The 22,631-nt window shown below is 36.2% G+C and overlaps 1 protein-coding gene across 4 annotated transcripts in view; it reads right to left on the bottom strand.

The window, feature by feature from the left end:
• The window catches only part of dennd5a (DENN/MADD domain containing 5A), a 118,894-nt gene that overhangs the window by 24,791 nt on the left and 71,472 nt on the right, over positions 1–22,631 (bottom strand). For 2 of the 4 annotated variants that reach the window (XM_087262146.1, XM_087262145.1), the window contains 7 exons: positions 19,739–19,889; positions 16,775–16,868; positions 12,631–12,735; positions 10,592–10,723; positions 10,164–10,316; positions 9,962–10,049; positions 7,434–7,518 (listed from right to left, as the gene is read on the bottom strand). In XM_087262146.1, the coding sequence (XP_087118272.1) occupies positions 7,434–7,518; positions 9,962–10,049; positions 10,164–10,316; positions 10,592–10,723; positions 12,631–12,735; positions 16,775–16,868; positions 19,739–19,889 (808 nt within the window). The remainder of the gene's footprint in view (positions 1–7,433; positions 7,519–9,961; positions 10,050–10,163; positions 10,317–10,591; positions 10,724–12,630; positions 12,736–16,774; positions 16,869–19,738; positions 19,890–22,631) is intronic. The other 2 variants (XM_087262148.1, XM_087262147.1) reach the window with 1 other exon arrangement.

The raw sequence follows: 22,631 nt of genomic DNA on the forward strand, positions 1-22,631 counted from the left end.
TCCGGCAGGTTTTCAGTAAAAACCAACTCTTTATAAAAGAGAGGGTAGGATGTTCAATTTCTTTAGCTGCAGCAGCATAAAAAAACAGTTTGTTGTTTTTATTTAACAATCTATGTCTAATGCTTTCATACACAAAAATGTGTATAAAAAAGTGAGTAAGAAAGTTACTTGTCACCCAACAAAAGTTTGCATGTTCTCCTCATGTTCGCGTGGGTTTCCTCTAGGTGCTCCGGTTTCCCCCACAGTCCAAAGACATGCACAATAGGGGAATTGGATGAACTAAATTGTGTATGATAGTTTTCCAGTACTGGGTTGCAGCTGGAAGGGCATCCGCTGCATAAAACATATGCCGGAATAGTTGGCGGTTCATTCCGCTGTGGGGACCTCTAATAAATCAGAGACTAAGCCGAAGGAAAACGAACAAACAGAAATATACTGACTATTTCTCACTTTGTTCAGAACTTCAGGGCAAATGTTTGATTAAAAATGTAGAAACATAACATAAATATGAGTAAAGCAATAAATGAATAAAGAAAAATGAATAAAGAAATATTTCCCAGAGATGGGTTGCGGCTGGAAAGGCATCCACTGCGTAAAAACTTGCTGGATAAGTTGGCGGTTTATTCGGCTGTGGCGACCCTGGATAAATAAAGGTACTAAGCCAACCAGAAAATGAATGAATGAATGAATGAATGAATGAATGAATGAATAAAGAAATACATTTAGTTCTAAAATGAATGATTACAGGTCCAGCATTAAAATAGTCACTAAATAAAATGCAAAATGTAAAAATTGTGCTTTCAATATTGCAACTTTCCCACGATGCTGTTATTCTTGTATTTGTCTGCATCTTCATAATGGTGTGTATTTTGTCATTTAAATTATTAAAAAGTATTCCCATGAACAATGTATTTTCTGACACCACAGAATTAACAATAATAATATGCCACTTTTTATTTTGTCCATATGAAATATATTGTCATATTTCACAGCCCTACAAACAGAAAAATGCTTATTATACAAGTTTTTTTATTTACTGTTTTCTTTATGAGATGCTAATATTTCTAAAGAAACGGGTGTTACACCAGGGCTTTCCCGTGCTGTTATGTTTCGGCACAGTTCAGCTGGGGGTCTGGTGCCAATTAGGCTGGAAATAATGTGGCGACATGAAACGTCTCGGTGCTTTCTTCACGCAATGCGAGAAGTCGACCTCATTTCCCCTTTCAGACAAAACACTACAGTCTGAATTTATATAAAATTCTATTTAATTGCTTGTAGAGCAGCAAAGAAAATTATTTATATAGTTAAAGTAAGAATTAGTAGCCCCCCTAAATTATTTGCCCCCGGTGTTTAATTTTTTCCCTTTGCCATGATGACAGTAAATAATATTTGACTAGATATTTTTCAAGACTCTTCTACACAGCTTAAAGTGACATTTAAAGGCTGAACTAGGTTAATTAGGGGCACAGTAGGCAGGTTAGGGTAATTAGGCAAGTTATTGTGTTATGATGGTTTGGTCTGTAGACTATCGAAAAAAATGTAGCTTAAAAGGGCTAATAATATTGACAATAAAATGGCTTTTAAAAAATTAAAAACTTTTTTTTTAAATTAAGTCTTTCTCCAGAAGAAAAAATATTATCAGACCTACTGTGAAAATGTCTTTGCTCTGTTAAACATAATTTAGGAAATATTTAAAAAAAAGAAAGAAAAAAAATCAAAGGGGGGCTAATAATTCTGACTTCAACTGTATGTGTATAAATACCTAGATATACATTTAAAAATGTTCCTACACTTAACTAGATTATTATGGTAGCTAGGCAAGTTAGGTTAATAGGACATTGGACAACAGGAGTTTGTTCTGTAGACAATTGGAAAAAAAATATGTCCTTACTTTTGACTTTAAATGTTTTTTTTTGTTTATTTTTTTAACAAAATTTAATCCAGCGCAACTGAAAGAAATAAGCCTTTCCCTAGAAGACAAAATATAGGATATAGTGAGAAAACTTTCTTACTCTCTTAAGCATCACTTGGGAAATAAAAGCAAAAACTAAATAAATCAGAAATAAAGAAAAGCTATCCGGCAGGTTTTCAGTAAAAACCAACTCTTTATAAGAGAGAGGGTAGGATACTCAATTTCTTTAGCTGCAGCAGCATCAAAAAACAGTTTGTTGTTTTTATTTAACAATCTATTTCTAATGCTTTCACAAAAATGAGTATAAAAAAGTAAGAAAGTTACTTGTCACCCAACAAAAGAAGAAATAAAAAATAATGAAAGCAGCCGAAGTGTTTTTAAATACATTTATACAGACAGTTTAATAGCAAATTACTACTGCATACAGATGAAGTCAAATTATTAGCTCCCCCGTTTATTTTTTTCCCCAATTTCTGTTTAACGGAGAGAGTTTAACACATTTAGAAACACAATAGTTTTAATAACTCATCTCTAATAACTGATTTCTTTTATCTTTGCCATGATGACAGCAAATAATATTTGACTAGATATTTTTCAAGACACTTCTATACAGCTTAAAGTGACTTTTAAAGGCTTTACTAGGTTAATTAGGTTAACTAGGCAGGTTAGGGTAATTAGGCAAGTCATTGTATAATGATGGCTTGTTCTGTAGACTATCAGAAAAAATAGCTTAAAGAGACTAATAATATTGACCTTAAAATGGCTTTTAAAAAATTTAAAACTGCTTTTATTATGGCCGGAATAAAACAAATAAGACTTTCTCCAGAAGAAAAAATATTATCAGACATACTGTGAAAACGTCCTTGCTCTGTTAAACATAATTTGGGAAATTTTTAAAAAAGAAAAAAGAAATCAAAGGGGGGCTAATAATTCTGACTTTAACTGTAAATAATGTTGTGAGCTTAATTTTAAATGTATTTTATTTCCAACATGAAATGTTGGATAAAATACGAGAGGGTTGCAGTTTCAAGGTGAGTTGCATGCAATGCTTTTTTAATGCCCCCCCTAACCCGACCCCTCACAATGACGTAACTAGCTCCACTGAGGCATTGTGCCTGACATTGCAAGTCTATAAGCAGCCTCAGCTTGCAAATCCAAGTCTGCATCCAGATACTATTGTAAAATACAGCCATACTTAATGCCCTTAACTTAAAGGTGCAGTAGGTGATTGTCTTCAGAAACATTTGTTGTTGTGCTGGTTTAAAGTCTCTTCACATTCCAATGGTAATGATTAAAGTAAATGATCTAAATATATTTATATGTATTTTTATTTTCTGGTTAAGACATACGATTAAAAAATGTTCATCCAATTAAATAAAGTCGGGCCGTCATCTCTCCTAATTCCAATAAGTAGGCAAAACTGTCAGTCAGCAAATGCAGATTTAAACAACTGTGCAGCCGTTTGTACGCAGCTCCGCCGTTTGTGCATTGCGCGTTTATGAGAGATAGAGAGAGAGCGCGCACGCGATCGGTAACAACATGCTGAATCAAAACTTTTTTAAAACCAAAATTAATATTGGAGTTATCTTTGTGTAACAGAGGCCAGCTAGTGTGTGCTGTGCAGGTAAACCTCACTCCTCTGACCTCTAAAGGTGCTCTAGCGACAGACGCTAAAAACCATGGTCTTTAGCCTCCTTGTTAGAGCAACTGACTCCCATGCGGAAGGTCGCCGGTTCAATACCAGCTCGGAGCAAGTTGGGTGGTGTAGGACCGGCAGGGTTATATTGGTGCCGTGACCCGGATGGGAGTGAGGTTTAGGGGGGTGAGTGTAACGGAGGCCAGCTAGTGTGTACTGTGCAGGTAAACCTCACTCCTCTGACCTCTAAAGGTGCTCTAGCGTCAGACGCTAGAGGCCATGGTCTTTAGCCTCCTTGTTAGAGCAACCAACTCCCATGCGGAAGGACGCCGGTTCGATACCAGCTTGGAGCAAGTTGGGTGGTGTAGGACCGACGGGGTTACATTTGCACGCTGGAGAAAGGACGACACCATGGCTGAAGTATTTCTGTTAGACAGGTAATGTTCTGTTTTAAAACAATTTTAGCTTCACGCAAAGCTGATGTTTTTATTTCAAATGGTTTATATCTGTACAGAAGTGTTGTTCAGCCACTAAAACATTCTGATGAAACATTGATGTAACTATTGTCAGTTTCATAAGGTCCTTTTACAGCACCGGTAATGTAGATTTTATTTAGTTTAGCAAAACAAAACACAAGTAAATAGCGATATTCCACCTAGCCAGCTTTACTGAGGTGAAGATGGTTTTATATTCACATCACATTGGTTCATTTTTGAACAATGACGACCTGTGATGCTCTCCCTATATTGTTTACCATGCTACTCTGAATATTCACCCTGAAATAGCATGTCAGTTTGGCTTAGTAATGAGTGTAATTCCTTCACGCTGCCGGCCAAGCACTTGTCGCTTTTAACACATGAGAGACGGTTATGCTGTTATCTTTAAGGTGCGCGTGTTTCAGGAGGCATAGCTCTGGACGGCAGAGGAGGGACTGTGATTCAGAGGTTTATGCTAAGCTGTTAGCATTGTGGAAGATCACCCTACTGCACCTTTAATGTAAGTGCATCACCAATAGGTGGCAGCAAGTGAGTGTCTCAAAGAAATGTACTCACTGCTCACTATTTATTCAAACTCAAGTGGTTTCAATCCCTTCCATGAGTTTCTTTCTTGTTTTGAACACAAAACAAGATATTCTGAAGAATGTCGGGAAAAAATGTAGGGACAAAAACACTATGGAAGTCAATGACTGCTTGTTTCCAACATTCTTCAGATAATCTAATTTTGTGTGCCACAGAAGAAAGAAACTCAAACTAGTTTGGAACAGGTGAAGGACATTTATGACAAAATTAAAAAATTGGGGAGAACTTTATCTTTTTAAATCACTGAGTCATTAATTCAATAATTTGCTGTAATGACAGATTCATTCAGGAATTTGGAAAATATCTGTTTTTATCAATCACTTTACTAAAAAATGCTAAATTCTTCATAACAAATCTGCTGAATGTATCACAGATATGCACAACTGCTCCCCTGTAATATTTGTTGGAAACTATTTTCTTTAACAAAACAGAAAAAATCTCAATATTGACGATCCTGATATTCAGGAAAACAGCACTTTTATCAAGATAATGCAATAAATAAAATCGTAATTATAATAAATCATAACATTTGTATTCAGTGCCATTTACACCAAAAACAATGAAATCAATTATTCTTGCCAAAAATTCTTTAGTTTGATATTTAAATCAATATTTCCTTCTTTTAAAGAGCCCCTATTTTGCATTATAAAAGGTCATATTTTGATTTTGAGGGTCTTGATAGCTTGATTCTATTTCTTTATAATAGCTATTAATTTTAATTATGTGAACTGTTTGCTAATTTATTCGCTGCTAATGTATACTATTTATTTTTTTTCTTTAATAAATATGTTTATAAAAATGTTGACAGGTATGCATAATAGGGGCTTTTTAAATTTTTGCTACTAATCAGCACTATTTTGGTAAAAAAAAAAAAAAAAAAAAAAGTGGTAATATGATAAACCAGGGGTTTTCAAACTGGGGGCCGCCAGATGGCGCTAGGGGGGCCGCAAAGAAATTTTAGATAAGGGGTATGGATGAATTTTGTGTCCCGCATCATTCTGAAGGTTAATATATTTTTTTATTATAATTTGAGCTCAAAAGTACTGCAAAAATTAAGCTTTATGCTTATGTCATTTAAATGCAGTTGACACTTTCGTGAAACAGGAAAAGAAGCGCAGCGGCCCGCCTCGGGACTTTTATTGAATAAGCACGGGGACTTTTATTGAATAAGCGCTTCTGGCCGGCCGCTTCCTGTGATTTTTGGCGCTTGTCTGCTGCACCTGACGGCGTTTACCTTTCACTTACGCTTACCTCTTTTACGCTAAACAACTAAATGAATGCTCAGGTCTATTTACTGACAATATTTCAGTTAAAATACATGATCAATACGAACATTATTGGAGGCTGAAAGCACTTCCCTGTTTATGGCTTGCGTTCCTAAGTAACCGATCAGCTGGGTGCTGCGGAGTTCGAGCCTCTCTGCGCTGGCTTCACTCATAGGGAACAAATAGCATTTTAAAGACACGGCAAAACATTGCACCTCGTCCAAAGTGCGACAGGCTTTACACTTTGCATTGTACAAATATCAGACGGTCCTCTTTGCAGCATGGCAAACAAACATATTAAAATTGTAAAGCAAAAAGTGCTGCAATAACAATGAATGGAGCTGTCATCACATCAGCGAGTTCCACTCCTGTTACACTAATGACAGCTGGATGAGCTCTGCAGTGGACCTCCTACTCACATTGGTTCATAACTGGATGATTAAAAAAAACTAAATTGTATACACCCTGAGTAAAACCACTATAGCCTATAAAAATGATAATGTATCTGTTTGTGTTATGTTATAGGGCTAATTAATTATTAAATATTAAAATGTATTATTGCTCTGTATTTAATGGAGCTCAACATATCTGATCAAATTTTAATACTCTATATATAAATGCATTTTTGTTCCACTTGTTCCCATATTTATTTGTGTAACTAATTTAAATGTAATGTTCAGTCTTATTAATAATAGAACAAACTGGTATGAACATTTTAAAGTCAGTAAAGCTTCTAAAATTATGCAAAGTAAAACATTTGGCTCTTTGAACTTGAATACCCAATTCTAGATTGCATTTAGGAAATTATTTTTTTATCAGTGTAAGTCAGGATTGTCGACCTGAGTAAATTATGATGTACACACAAAAAAAAGAAATAAAAATAAACAAAACACACTGAACCACTACAGCCTCCATTGTAGCATTGCTAGTTACAACAGTACAGTTAACTGTTAACAGGCTGATGAATGACAAAACTCTTTAAAACTTCAAAGCTTTAAAGCTTTGGATACATTTAGACTCAGCTGTAAGGGTAAATACAGAAGAGTCTAGCTGTGCATAGGCAGAAAAAAGCATAAAAATGGCATAAAAACTGTGTAAACATGACGACTCGTACACAAAATATGTCTTGATGGAATCCAGTGAGAGCAGACCACAATAAACACTGCGCATGAAGATTTGATCAATAGATTGAAGCACTGAAACCATGTCAACTCAACTAACATCTTACAAAAATTAATCCAGATAATGAATAATATAAATTTATTGAATAATATATAATAATATAAATGTATTAAATAATATAATTTTTAAAAAAATAAGTACAGTTGTTAATTTGAGGGGTTGGCGTCATTTTTATTTTTGGGGGTCCCCGAAAGAATTCGCCCTACACAAAGGGGCCCTCAGCTGAAAAAGTTTGAAAACCCCTGTGATAAACAACCATAATGTAGACCTCTCCCAACATTCAACAACATGCTAAAGACTCAGCAGTGCTCAGTGTAGTGTGGTTTTGTTCTTTACACTATACATGGTTTGATTCTCACCTCATGTCCTGAATCAAGGAGACTTTGAGAGGCGGCATCGCACAGCTAGCATCAGACTTCCGTCTCTCTGTGTCATGAATGATACCTGAGACACAAAACAGTTTTTTTGTCACATCGGTTTTTGTTTTAAGTGGAATTCCTTTTGTGGAAAGTTTTTTAAAAACTAACTACAAACATTTTGTTTGAAATGTCATCAAACCAATTGACCCCTCGCTAAGCCACCACCGAAAACCACCACACACCAATCATGGCTTAGCAACCGTTGCTGGAGACCTGTCAAGCTTTCAAGCGAGGGAAACAAGCCAAAGCGTTGCGCATATGGATTGTGCAAATCAGACACCCGATATCCTTAAATTTTGGGCGGGATGGTGGAATTTTTTTCCTTTTCAAAACCAAAAACCCAAGTGGAAAAGTGCCAGCGTGGATCAAGCTCTGTGAGGGGCACTAAAGGAGCGGAGTTAAGTTGGTTTTGTTTTGATATTCCTGACACAGTGAAAGACCGACGGCAATAACTCACACCTAAAAAGATCTAAACTGTGTTTCTTACAAAAATACAAAGCAGGTTATGTTTCCCAGCAGTCTTTTTCTTTTTTTTTTGCTCAATTTTATGAGCACTGCTCCGTTTAAGTCTTCACCACAGTAGTCATACTAATAGCAGTCATATTTCCATCTGTTTCAAGCTACGAATATTTGAAATTACAGTTCAACAGAACAAAACTGAGATGTGATCACAAGCTGAGCACTTGCGATCAATATACTTCACCTACAGCTGTTTTTCAGTAATTTATAAGCCTCATGTCCATGTCAGAGCTACAATTCACTAACGTTTTCGCCCGTTGTTTAGAGATTTGGTGTCGGATATTTAGTGTCGGATTAATATTTGCTGGTAGGAAAAAATCTATTTGTTTACTTCTGCTATTTATACTTTTGATTAGAATTTTTATTTATTTATTTCTTAACTGCAAATTAGAATAGAAACTGGATAAAGAGCACACACAGATACTGACAGTTATAGGTACTGTACATTGTTATGGTCAATGATGCTAATATTTGGCACAAATCCATCAGTTTCCCCTTTCTGGCTCTTCTTTCTATGAGTTAATAATGTAAAAGCAGTGTCCCTGCGTGTTTTCTCGTCGGTTAGTAATGCTATATTTCATTGCACAACAATAATCTACCAGGCTTTTTGGCTAAAATAGAGCACTTAGGTTTTAATTTGACATGATTAGATTATTTTTAAATTTTACCTCTCTGTTGTTTGTTATGCTGTGCATAAACTAAGCTGTTGAATGGTCAGCGGCTAGCCAAACCTAGCTTCAATTTTGATTAAGATATTTTCTAATCGGTTGCCTATGTTGTGAATCTACCCCTGTAATGCATACTGCAGTCCTTTTTTGTCTGACTTTCCCGGATATCTCACCTGTTCGCCGAAAATGACTAATTATATCCCTGGCAATGTCTGACACCGGCGCAAACATATTGTAATAGGCATGCCAGGAATGAAAGCTTGACAGGCATAGTAACAGTAACTAAGGAGGGCGGGGCTTAGCGAAGGGTCAATTTTTTTTCTGCTTGAAGTATATCTGACGTGTTTTAAAATGTCTAGTTTTAGCTTAGCATCATGCTAATTTTAAAATCTGATGATAACAACACCCAGGAGGATCAGGGTGGGGCCAAGCTGAAGCGCTCACTCTGATCCCACGAGCTCTGCAAGAGTTGGAGATATTCCAAATTTAATCAAAACAAATGACTACGATTGGCAAGAAAAATTCGGCAAAATGCGTCAACCAGTAGAACCTGCGCATTTAAAAAAAAAAACAATACACAGGACAACTTTTGAGCAAGGCGAGGCAGTGGCGAAGTGGGTAGTGCTGTCGCCTCACAGCAAGAAGGTCGCTGGGTCGCTGGTTTGAACCTCGGCTCAGTTGGCGTTTCTGTGTGGAGTTTGCATGTTCTCCCTGCCTTCGCGTGGGTTTTCTACGGGTGCTCCGGTTTACCCCACAGTCCAAAGACATGCGGTACAGGTGAATTGGGTAGGCTAAATTGTCCGTAGTGTGTGTGTGTTAATGTGTGTGTGAATGTTTCCCAGAGATGGGTTGCTGCTGGAAGGCCATCCGCTGCGTAAAAACGTGCTGGATAAGTTGGCGGTTCATTCCGCTGTGGCGACCCCGGATTAATAAAGGGACTAAGCCGACAAGAAAATGAATGAATGAACTTTTGAGCAACGTTGCTGAGCGTAACTTCAAAAAATTATGTTATCAATGAACTATTAAGACAACTAATCAGGGCAAATGTGATGCAGATACATTTTTGTTGCCCAATCTCAATGAGAAATCTGGCCTGGCAACATTGCTCAACAAGTTGACCTGTGTATCATTAGTATAAGTGTCTGTTAACAATACTCCCTATGTAGACTTTTCAAAATCAGTCACTCATGAGGCTCTATTACAGTTAGCATGTTCCCTCAGAAGATGCTGTCAACTAAATAAATCAAATACAAATTTTGTATGATACTGAAAGTATTTTACCAGGAGGGCCGAGGCCTGCTGGAGTAGCGTCTCTCTTCTCTTTACTCTCTTGATAATGTAAAAGGTGCGACCACAGGGCGGATTTTCCCTGGCAAACACACAGAACAGGCCCAGATCAAACAAGAAATCTACTGTACATCACATATTACTGCATTCATAGTGGTTTAAAGAGTGTGTGTTGTATTGTGTTGTGTATATATACCTGTTTGACCTGTAGGCCGTGGCTCCAGATTCGCTCCAGCAGGTCACACAGGCTGGCGATGAGTGTGTTTTCCTCCACACCGGTGATGCTCACCTCACCGTGGCCCAGCTCCACTGCCTCCCGTCCCATCTTCTCCACCAGCATGCGCTTCGTCTGTGGCATGGATTAATAGTTAATTATGTCTACATATTATTAGTTGACCATTGTGAATTTCTGACACATGAAATGTTTTGATCCAGATGGTCTCTTTTAGGGAATTATATTTAACATGCAATGCATTTAGTACAGTATTTTCTTGACAAGTTAGGATGTGGTGATATTTTTATTAGTTTTTTTTTTTTTTTGAGCTGCTACACCACTGTATTGACACCAGGCTTATAAAGTGAACATTTTATGCTGGGTTTAATTCCAAATCTAGAAACATGCACCTTATTTCTGCACTCCTTCAACAGTCCCTCAACAAACTTCCAGTTGGTCTGTGCAATGACCGAAGGCGACAGGTTGGAGAGTTTTGGCTGACGGAGTGTGGTGCCAAGGTTTCTGGCTTCCTGGATGTATTTCTGCAATGATAATGTCACAAAGTCACAAGATCGTCCGCAAAAGACTTCCATGCAGCTTTTGGCTTTTGAGCTACTTCGGTATAAGTTGAGAATCCACTGGGCAACAATGATGCACAGATGGTTTATAAAACACAGAACACCCACAGTACTAGACTCCTAAGCGATTTATCCTTGAACATGGTATTGTCTTTAGAAAATCAGTCAAAAATCATATCTCAAAGAACTGCTTAGATCATTTTTGTGCCACAAATACAAAATTAAACAACAAAAATAAAATCTTTCAGATACAAATAGATAAATCCTAACGGATAAACTGGGGGAAAAGAAATTAAAACATTTCAAAGCAAATAAAAAGTACAAATAAATGTATAAATATTTAATAATAAATGCTATAATTAAAAAATCTAATCATCATCATTTCCCAAATTATGTTTAACAGAGCAAGGAAATTTTGACAGTGTGTCTTATAATATTTTTTCTTCTGGAGAAAGTCTTATTTGTTTTATTTCTGCTAGAATAAAAGCAGTTTTTTTTTTCAATGACGTTTTAAGGTCAAAATTATTAGCCCCTTTAAGCTATATACTTTTTTTTGATAGTCTACAAAACAAACCATCATTATACAATAAATTGTCTAATTACCCTAACCTGCCTAGTTAACCTAATTAACCTAGTTAAGCCTTTAAATGTCACTTTAAGCTGTATAGAAGTGTCTTGAAAAATATCCAGTCAAATATTATTTACTGTCATCATGGCAAAGATAAAAGAAATCAGTTATAAGAGATGAGTTATCAAAACTATTATGTTTAGAAACGTGTTCAAGAATCTTCTCTCCGTTAAACAGAAATTGGAGACAAAAATAAACAGGGGGGCTAATAATTCATTTAACATTCTTTATTTTCTATGCAAACTAGTTTTTCATTTTGCTTGATTTTGGGCAACATATGAGCAATTCCATCATTATGGATGAGACATTTGCAGTAAACATAAATTCACAGAGAAAGTAAATGTTAACATTATATTAAAACATCCGTTTGTATTTTCCAAATCTACTAACCACACAGTTATGGAATCAGAAAAACATTAATCTGTAAACATTTTTTTATATGTTAAATGAGAAAATGAGGAATGTTTTATGGATGAGACATTTGCAGTAAACCTAAATTCACAGAGAAAGTAAATGTTAACATTATATTGAAACATCCGTTTGTGTTTTCCAAATCTACTAACCACACAGTTATGGGATCAGAAAAACATTAATCTGTAAACATTTTTTATATGTTAAATGAGGAAATTAAACATGTTTTATGGATGTGACCAAGAAAGTATGCAAGTTGACAGCATACAACATATTCTATGAATTCAACTGCACAACCCAAAAGAAACAATGCTAATCTAAAGGAGAAGAGTCAGCTAGCTATAGGAAAAACATGATTGATTTTATTTTATTTAACATTTTTTGCATTTAGGAGAAAGCTTTGTTATGGATGTGACAATAATGTGTAATTGGCACTTGTGTGACTTTGGTAAGTCAAATATAATTGTTTGAAAAAATTGACAGAGACATTTTTGACTATTTTTGCAGTTTTGTAAAATACAAGTCAACACAAAAACCTAAAGAGAGGTTCACAATTTGGTAAAACTTTGCATTTGCATGGAATTGCTCATATAACTTCAGTAAACTGCAAATAAAGTATGGATGCTCACATATGGATTGATATGTATTTACCAGAAAGCAATACAGAAGGACAGAGATTTCATTGGGAAACTGACAAAAATGCCAAAAGCAGGAATCTACAGATTCTGATGGGAAAAAACAGGCTCAAGCGTTTAAAACGGGAAGAGCGGACGGGAAAGTGAAAGTGGGCACAGATTAAGATTCACAGGCTGATCTCTCGTCCAGCACATACCACATCCACCTTGACGGACTTCAGACAGGGCCTGAAGGACTGCGAAAACCAGTAGTAGTCCAGAGCCAGCAGAAGCTGAAGCTCAGAAAACAGACACTCCACATGCTGAGAGTGTGTTTGTGCATGTGTATGTGTGTGTGTGTTTGTGCAGGAAAGACAGAAGAGACGGATAAGTGTGGAAAAAAAGAGAGGTGAAGAAAAAGAGATCCAGGATGAGAAAGTTAAAGAACAACAAAAAAGACACACATTAATCATGCTATGAAAGAAACTATAATCTAATGACAATAGACAATATAATAACAGAATGCGGAAAGAAAAATAAACAGAGAATACAAAAATAACTAGCAAAACATGCAGAAACTAAAGATTTAATCTGAAACTTGGACACAAACACTCATTCTATTGCTATTTCTATTATTATAAATTGTAAATAAATACTACTACTACAAATAATTATAATAATATTGTGTGTGTGTGCGTGTGTGTGTGTGTGTGTGTGTGTTTGTGTGTGTGTGTGCGTATACATAGGGTAATTATGTAGGGAATGAAATAATGTACTGTATGTAGCATTACAAATATTGTACACCAGTGGTCCTCGGGCCGCATGAGAAATCATTAATTATTTCTGTTTTATTTATTATTAGAGGCTGAGTGATCTTTTATTTATTATTCTTTTTTTTTATCTTTTATTTTGAGAAACGACCGTATTTTCTCGCTTACATCTCGATCACTTGAGCGCCCAAATTGAAAGCACTAGCAGCAAAATGAGTAAGAAACAACCCAGGCTCATTCTGAAAACTTAGGGCCTACTCACACTATGCCATCCGTACCGTGCGAAGGCCTGTTTCCCGGATCGTTTGAGAAGTGTGAGTGCGCTGAATCGGCTCAAGCACGGTTCACTTGGCCGGCCCTGGCCCGGTTGGAAGAGGTGTGCCTGAGTGTTCACTTGGGCTTTGGCGCAGTACGCTTGTGTGTAACCGTACGTTCACACCGAAAGTGGCGAGAGCGTCAAAGTAGCCGGAAGTCATTCATTTTCAATGAGAGCCGGCGGCGAAAGGCGGCGAGGAGCAGCGCGGCGCGTCTTCGCCGGACTGAGCGTCGAGGAGAGTTGAAATGAAGTCAACTTTATGGTAATGAGCTATGACGCGGTTCGGCGGCAAGCAATCAGAATGAAGACGTCCATCGCTTGATAGCAGTTCAGAGAACACAGACCTGTGAACTTTGGTTCCGACCACAGTTGTTCCCAAGGGTTTGATTATTGCGGTCGCCGGATTTCCAATTATTTACAATTTTTTCCTACAGGAACATTAAATAAGTTACTGGCGAGTTACTGATGTTCATTAATGTTATATAAATTTATCTTAAAAAGCGGGAATCTCACGCGATGTGACAGTACAAAACAGTACTGCAGCTATTTCAGACATATGGACACATATTGGATAAATAGAGCAAAGCCACACCACACGCAACTTGATCTTCCATTGTTGTATGAATTTGATAAGAAGTGCGCAACATTTTCACGCTGGAAACATGTTTTATGTAGGAATGTAACTGATATGCTGCAACGGCTCCTTTAAATACGAGATCAATGTAGCGAGTTTTGACGCTCTCGCCGCAGGAGCTGAAGGCAGAGAGAGTTGTCGCCAGGGCGGCCAGAGCGACCTTGGACGCTCTCGCCGCTTTCGGTGTGAACGTACGGTACGTGCAAAACGCGCCAAAGCCCGAAACTGAAAGCGAGACGTGACTTTTAAGGGACTGTTTCATATGGATTTATTAATCATTCTTACTGTTCAGTGAACACAAACTGCCGTACTTTATTAAAGACGAGAACTCTTCACAGCACGACAGCTGCACACCTTCAACAGACCTCCTCATTCCTGCAGCACGAAGGCTTTATGATTGTTTTTGAGCGCCAAAAGGGGCGGATCTGTTCAGCGAAATATCTGACTGCGTGTCACCGCATCCCTAAGGACTGTTTGGCGAAATATTTGACTGCATGTCACTAAATAATAAACGACTGAAACGATATAACTAGAGAAATCTCCACTGTGCTGCTGAGTGAGAGAGCGCTTCTCACTGAACAGCGCAGTAGCGATGACGTAAGCGTGCCGAGGCCCATTTGTGGTGTGAGTGCGGGAGGTCGGGGGAGACAGGAAGGGGGACAAGCGTTCTTTGGCCCGGTTCGAGGCAACTGTACCTAGTGTGAGTACGCCCTTAGTCCCGTAGACGTTTCTGGAGACCGCGAAATACATCCCGGGAGGTATGTATGTTTGCAGTTTTTGTTTTCGCGAAACTGCGAGAGGCCACTGTGTGCCCTTTTTCGTATCTCATATGTCTCTCGCGAGTGCCGTTCGTGCCCGTGCTGTTCTCGCATAAACCCACTGGAGGCCGCAGTCGAACAACCGTCTGTCTGACTGACTGAATGATTGACTCCTTCTTCCCTATACCCAAACAACAATCTACAAAAGCCATCAAGAAAAAGAAAAGCCCTCATCTGATTTTTACAACGTTTTCGGATTTTACCACATTCTCACCCTGTTGTTCACTTGTTCACTTTATTTTTTGGATTCTGTTTCTGTCCTGATTTCAGGAACCGCTCTTGCCCAGACTCGAACCTGGTCGTCATCATGGTCAGCTCCTCTCTGCGTCTCAAGTCCGCCGACGTACACGATGAGCCAACTGGACAAACTGGTTGCAGCCGGACAGCCCTCCACTTGGAGGTAAGCGCGAAAAGGAACGGCGTCATATCATACAAATTAAATGCAGCCACACATACCTCCGGCTAAATAATTTGTGGTCTAAAGAAATGTCCACGGGACTAAGTTTTCAGAATGAGCCTGGGTTGCAACCAACAGACATCTGTGGAATGTTTCTTTGCTAAGGGGACAAGACCCAATGAAGGACATGCGAACTGCCAAAAAATAGATCTGCAACCCATTTGTCAACAAATCAGGTAAATCTAGCATGTCTGTGCAAGAAGATCAACTGCTGGAGATCAGAAATGACGGCGACCTTTTAGGGGCCGTTTGCATTTCGGGTCTTTTCTAGAGTTCGTGCAAGTTTGTTATTTTCAACTGTGGTGCGCAGCTTGTGTGCGCACGCGGCACGACATACTTCCAGACGCACCCAGTTGTATGAATGCCGCGAGCGCACTATGAGTCACGTGACAAGAATTTTGACCGATCAGCTTCATATTTTGTATGGAATATACACATTTCGGTAGACTAATTGCCTCAGACAAAACATCCAAACACTGCAGTGCTTTTCTTTATTGTATAAAGATTTTTTTTTTTCTTGATTATATTTAATTTTCTTTATTGATAAAACTTGGATCAGAGCTGGAGCTGTGTTTTGTCAGCTAGTCATTCTCTGAGAAAACAGTTGATGATCGCCTAGCAACATATAAACCAACCCCCCATCCGGTCCGCGATAAAATTGTTAATCATTGATCGATCCGCAGTGATAAAAAGGTTGGGGACCACTGTTGTACACCACAATGTAGTGCTGAAGAACTTCTCATGGAAATGGTATATTATAATTTATGTTAAAATGTATTTATTGTATATGTGTATTTACTGTATATGTTCTTGTATATGTATTTACTAGTGCTGAGGATCTTTAATTCGATCTTATACTTTAACTTTAACAACAATTTAAAGTTCTGGAATGTGAATAAAAGTGCAATAATACTAACTAAGGTGTTTATTTATAGTAGCATTCCTTTTACTAAAATATCTTGTGAATATTAACTTCTTTATTCTAAGATCGCAAATATGAACCCTGAATTTGTCTTTGTGTGTGTGTGTGTGTGTGTGTGTGTGTGTCATGGACTTTTAAAATAATTGTAAACATAATAAAAACTGTGTTAAGGCACAATTAAATGATTGTCATTATTAGTTAATTAATTAATGCGTTAACACATTAATATTGGTTAGCTTGCTGAGCCCTGGTGTATAGCATAAATGGATCAATATATAAGTTGAGACTGCTTGCTTATATATTTAAATAGTCTGATTTAATTTCTGCTGTTATTAGAGTTTGTCTGAAACCCTCCATCTCCCCCAGCTCCACCAGTCAAATTCATTTGTGTGTGTATATTCATATTTGGGAACAATTAATATTTGACTTATTATTGTGTCTGTACCTCTCTCTGGTCATTGTCCAGATAGAGATGTTCGGCGTGCTGTTTCTGTCGGTCTTTCCTCCGCCATTGGGCCGGTGCACTGCGCTTCGCCCACCTACAACAACATTAGTTTAAAATAAACATTTCAATATCACAAGATGTTAATATTGGGTTAGATTTAGGCTGTCATGTCAAGTGATCAAAATTTAACGTCTAGCCAGCATCTAAGGACAATGTTTTTCTGATGTCCAATAATGATGTCGAATGACGTTGATGTTTGGTTGATTTTAGGTTGTGTTGAAAGTAACCAAAACCCAACGTCGAGGCAACATCTTAAACCAACGTCATGTTGACGTCAAATATTGATATTTATTCATCAGGTGTGGCAACTAAACTCCAACACCTGATAGATGTCATAGCGGTAACGTTCACACAATGTCAAGCAACGTCAACATTGATATTCGGTTGCTTTTAGGTTGCACTTTTAGGAAAATGACCAAAATTCAAAATCTGTCTGACGTTGGACACTGACTTCAGTCTAATATTGGGTTCTGACATCAACCCGATTCTCGTTTCCACACAAAATACAACGTCCCCACGATGTTGAGATACAATGTCAATCTGACATCATGTTGATGTCCTTGATAGTTTTCATTAGGTTTAAGGACTTTTTATTAGGCTTCAAAGATTGATTTTCCGAAGCATAACACCATCATGAAGTAACAACCGTATTGGTCAGAGAAATTCTGAATATTAATATTATGACTGGTGTGATATATCTAAAATAATATTTGCCTTCAATCTGCTGAAGACATTTGATATGCACACTCCTTTTTGTACACTGAGGCCCAATCCCAATTCTACCCCTTAGCCCTACCCCTTACCCCTACCCCTCGTTTTGCGCGTTCACGTCAAGGGGTAGAGGTGTCCCAATTCTCTTTAGCTTGAAGGCGTAGGGCCAAGAGGTGAATAGCCCTTCGAACGAAGACTTTTTCAGGACTACACTCGAAACCAAGGGGTAAGAAAATGTCCCAGAATACACCAGCCACAACAGCAGTATTGCTGAACTCGGAGGTAAGGAGATCCACAAATTAGTATTTTTGTCATTACTACGAATTTTTGCGACAAACAAACCATCATGCTTTAAAAAAAAAGGTCAAAAAAATGCACTAAATTTCACGACCTATAATCCATAATAATAACTCCTTTACAGCAGTCCCACAACATTCTGACACTCGAATACCCTGTCAGAAAAGTCTAGTGGCTGAGAATGAGCTTTTGCAGTGTCTGCTATGATGTCAATGTTGTTTTAGTGTGTTTACATAGATGAAAATGGCCACGGTGTAAATACACGGTACAAGTACAATCTTACTGCCACATTAGATCATTATGATAACATAATACAGTGTTTCTCAAGTGGTAGGGTCGTCACCCAAAAGTGGGTCAGAAACATTTTCAGTGGGTGGCGGAGTGTGTGGTAAAAAAAACAACAACATTTTCATTTTTAACTTATTTGGCTTATATCGGACTTTAATTTTGAAATGCGCGTGCGACAACCGTACCTTTTGACATGTGAAATTTAATTTAATTATAGCAACAAATATGTTGAAGCGCAAGTACAACCCCGAATATGTAAAGTATGGATTTACTTATATTGACGACAAAAAAGGCTTAAAACCTCAGTGTGTCATACTGTATGTAGTGAGGTGCTCTCACAAGAGAGCATGAAACCTTCTAAATTAAAACGACATTTAGCAACCAAACATCCCATTTGCAAGGACAAACCTGTGGACTGTTTTCAAAGACGACTCCAATAGCTGAGGGCATCACAAAGGTGCCTAACATCTTCATGTTCAAAACAAGTACAGGCACTCCACGCATCTTACTGTGCTTACCGTGTAGCAAAGGCTAAGAAAGCCCACACAATAGCAGAAGAGCTTTTATTTGCTGCTTTGTTCTGTTCACCAGGATCAGTGTTAATGTTTTATTAATAGCTCAGTTTAGTTCATAGTAACTGAACTTTTTCTTACCCTAACCACTGTTTACAGTGTTTGTCGTTTTTACGTTGTATTATTTCTATAATTTCATATATTTCGTTATATGACAGCAATAGAATCTTTTTATTTGTAAGTCTTGGTGATTTTCTTATAATTTATCAGTCAGTACTTGTGAATGTTAACAAATAAATACAAATGAACTATAATTCCTAAAACTATATTATATTTCCTAAAATTGTGGGTTGCGGCTTGATGACCATGTAAAAATGTGGGTCCCATGGCCAAACCGGTTGTGAACCCCTGACATAATATATGCCATAAGTGATTTCCTGTAGATAAATACCAAAAAATAACACAACTGGAGTAATGAATATGACTGTAGCTACAGCAGTCGTGATCGTCTGATCTCATATGATTGCAATGACATATGATGACGTGTGCAGGTGCTGTAGTGCAGTCCCAATTCTTAGGGGTATATTTTGAAGCCCTTCCCCTTAACCTCGGTTGTAAGGGCCAAGGAGAAGGGGAATGGGAGGGGTAGGGGTACAAAAATAGAATTGGGATTGGGCCTGAGTTTCTTTTGTACACTAAGGCTGTCCCATGATCCTTTAGAAATTAGTTATCTGCTGATTTGGTGCTCAATTATTATTGGTACTACTGTATTACTGTTTTAAATTAACATTATTTTTGGTAACTCTGTAAATGTTTACACTTTTTAAAGGATTATATAACTGAACACTGGAGTCATGCCAGAATTCTTTTAATAATGTTATAAAATAGAAAATATTTAGCAACATTATGTTGTTGTTGTTGTTGTTGTTGTTGTTGTTGTTTTTACAAATAAATGCAAACAAACTGGTCGTGACTTTTTAGCTTGAGCTTTTAACTAAATGAACTAGACTAATTTTTCTTTACAAAAATTATAACAGGAAACATTTTTTATTGCCAATCGTAATGCTATTATAAACAGCCAGAAGATTGTTCTCACTTGTTGCTGGTGGGTCCAGTGGAGAGCACATCAGACTGTAAGCGAGGGAAAAAGCCTGGCTCATAGCGGCCCTGACCGATCTTCATGTCCAGCAGATGGGGATGCAGAGCCGTGTGGTCGATCTTACATAGTCTCACCTCTATGGCTTTTTCTGAAAGAACACGTCACACACACATTTGCTAATGAATCACACAAACTCAGTACGCTGTCAATAGAGAAATAATGCTTCCGTCACAGAAACACAAAACCCACAGGTGGGAGGAGCGAGAGTTCGTGATGTGGGAGAAATGAAAGAGACACTTAAGCCACTGATGTGAACCCACACGCCACGCTCAAAATATCTCTTACACAACACAAACCACCCTATCAGCCATCAGAGATGCTACACCAAGAGATGAGGACAATGTCTGATTAATAAAAAAATAATAACAATAAAATGTATTTTTGGTTTAACATATGCTCGTGAGTAATTTAACATTTAATTTATTTTAATTAAACAATAAAATATAATTTAATAAAATAAAAAATAAAATAAAAAATGACTTCAATATTTGTTTTTCCTGCTTTCCTCAAAATATTTTCTTTTCTGTACAAGAAGGCCATAAAGGAACCAGTAGTGAGTAAATTTGGATTTTTGGACTTACCTATCCCTTTAAATATTAAATTAAATTAAACAATAAAATTTTAAATAAATAAAAATAAATAATAAAATAAAATAGTGAGTAAATTTGTAATATTTAAATAGTTAAAAATTTATTTAACTTAAAATAAACAATAAAATAAATAAAAAATAGAAAAATAAATAAATAAATAAATTATAAAATAAAATAGTGAGTAAATTTGTCATTTTTAAATACTAAATTAAATTAATTTGACTTAAATTAAACAATAAAATAAATAAATAAAATAAAATAAATATAAAGTAAAATAAAAAGTAAATTAATTAATTTTGAAAAATAAAATAAAATAAAATAAAATAAAATGACTTCCGTAGTATTTGTTTTTCCTGCTTTCCTCAAAATATTTTATTTTGTGTTCAAGAAGGGTATAAAGGAACCAGTAGTACGTAATTTGTATTTTTGGTCTTAACTAACCCTTTAAATATTAAACTAAATTAAACAATAAAATATATAAAAAATAAATAATAATAAAATAAAATAAAATTTTGAGTAAATTTGTAATTTTGGGTGAACTATTACTTAAATATTAATTTAAATTATTTTAAATTAATGTAACTTAAATTAAACAATAAAATAAAATAAAACAAAATAGAATAAAACAAAACAAAATAAAATAAAATAAAATAAAATAAAATAAAATAAAATAAAATAAAATAAAATAAAATAAAATAAAATAAAATATATACGCTTTGTCATTCAATGGTTACAGGTTTCAGGTTTTTTTTACAATATCTTCTTTTCCTGCTTTCCTTAAAATATTTTCTTTTGTGTTCAAGAAGGGCATAAAGAAACCAATAGTGAGTAAATTAGGATTTTTGGATGAACTATCTCTTTAAATATTTGATTAAATTAATTTAAATTATTTCAACTTAAACAATAAAATAAAATAAAATAAAATAAATATGATGTGCTAGTCAATGGTAACAGGTTTCAGCTTTCTTTATAATATCTTCTTTTGTGTTCAACAGAAAAAAAAGAAATGCATAAAGGACGTAAAAGCCCCAACAATGAGTAAATTTTGAATTTTGGGGTGAACTATCCCTTTAAATAATAATTAAATTAAACTAAACTAAATTAGGAACTAATATAAAATACAGCTTAATGACAAAACATAAACATTTAGACATCAGATATTATTTTGTTTATTTATTGTTTTCTGCTGCAGTGAGTCTGGGAAAACTTTAAAGTCGTCCTGCAGGCCTTCATTAATGATACCAATAAAGTACTGATTGCTGTCTAAATATTGTCATGCTAACAAGCTGTCTTGATTATATTTAGCTGATGATCGCAATACATTACATACTGCACCGTTTATCAAAGTTATCAAGATGGATTTGACCTGACATATATTAAGTAATTGTCATATTTCAATATCTAATCTAAAAGAACTGCAATAATGTGAGAAATGTAAAAAAACTATATAGGGGCGACTTGTAATCATAAAATGAGTCAATAAAAATTTAAATGCAATGAAACATCTTTTTTTATAAATGTGAGATTTGGGTTTTACTCCAGAAGCATGTTAATCGTTGTTCAGCATTAATAATATATAACATTTCCACTTTATGTTCGAACTGTCAGATTTCATCAGTGAAGCAAATGAAAGATATCTGGATTTAATGACCGTGATTTAGATATTTCATAAATTATGCACTGGAGGAATTCAGAATAGAGTGACACATTCTTGAATTATTGTGCTAAAACCAAGGGGGATCTTTGCATTAAGCAAACACAGACTGAAACTGCAGTTCATTGACTGGCCACTAGAGGCTGAAATTCCCAATTTTACAACAGAAAAAAAGGTTTTGGCGTGCAGTACTGTGAAAAAAAGTTTAGGCCAACATTAAATCTGTTGTTTTACTAATAATATAATGAATATGTGTGACCCTTTACCACAAAACCAGTCATAAACGTTTATTTTTATTTATTTTATTTTTATTTTTTTACTGAGATTTATACATGGTGAATAAATCTTTCAGTTGATGTATGGTTCGTTAGGATAGGAGTTAGTTCAAGCTTGAGTTTGAATTATTTTGATTAAATTGTTTGAGATACAGGGGCGAAGCAGTGGTGCAGTAGGTAGTGCTGTCCCCTCACAGCAAGAAGGTCGTTGGTTCGAGCCTCGGCTCAGTTGGCGTTTCTGTGTGAAGTTTGCATGTTCTCCCTGCGTTTGCGTGTGAAAACAATTGTGAATGTTGAAAAGTATAGACAGT

Source organism: Danio rerio, chromosome 7 (genome assembly GCF_052040795.2).
Source record: "Danio rerio strain M-AB ecotype USA chromosome 7, GRCz13ab, whole genome shotgun sequence".
Classification (NCBI taxonomy): Eukaryota; Metazoa; Chordata; class Actinopteri; order Cypriniformes; family Danionidae; genus Danio; species Danio rerio.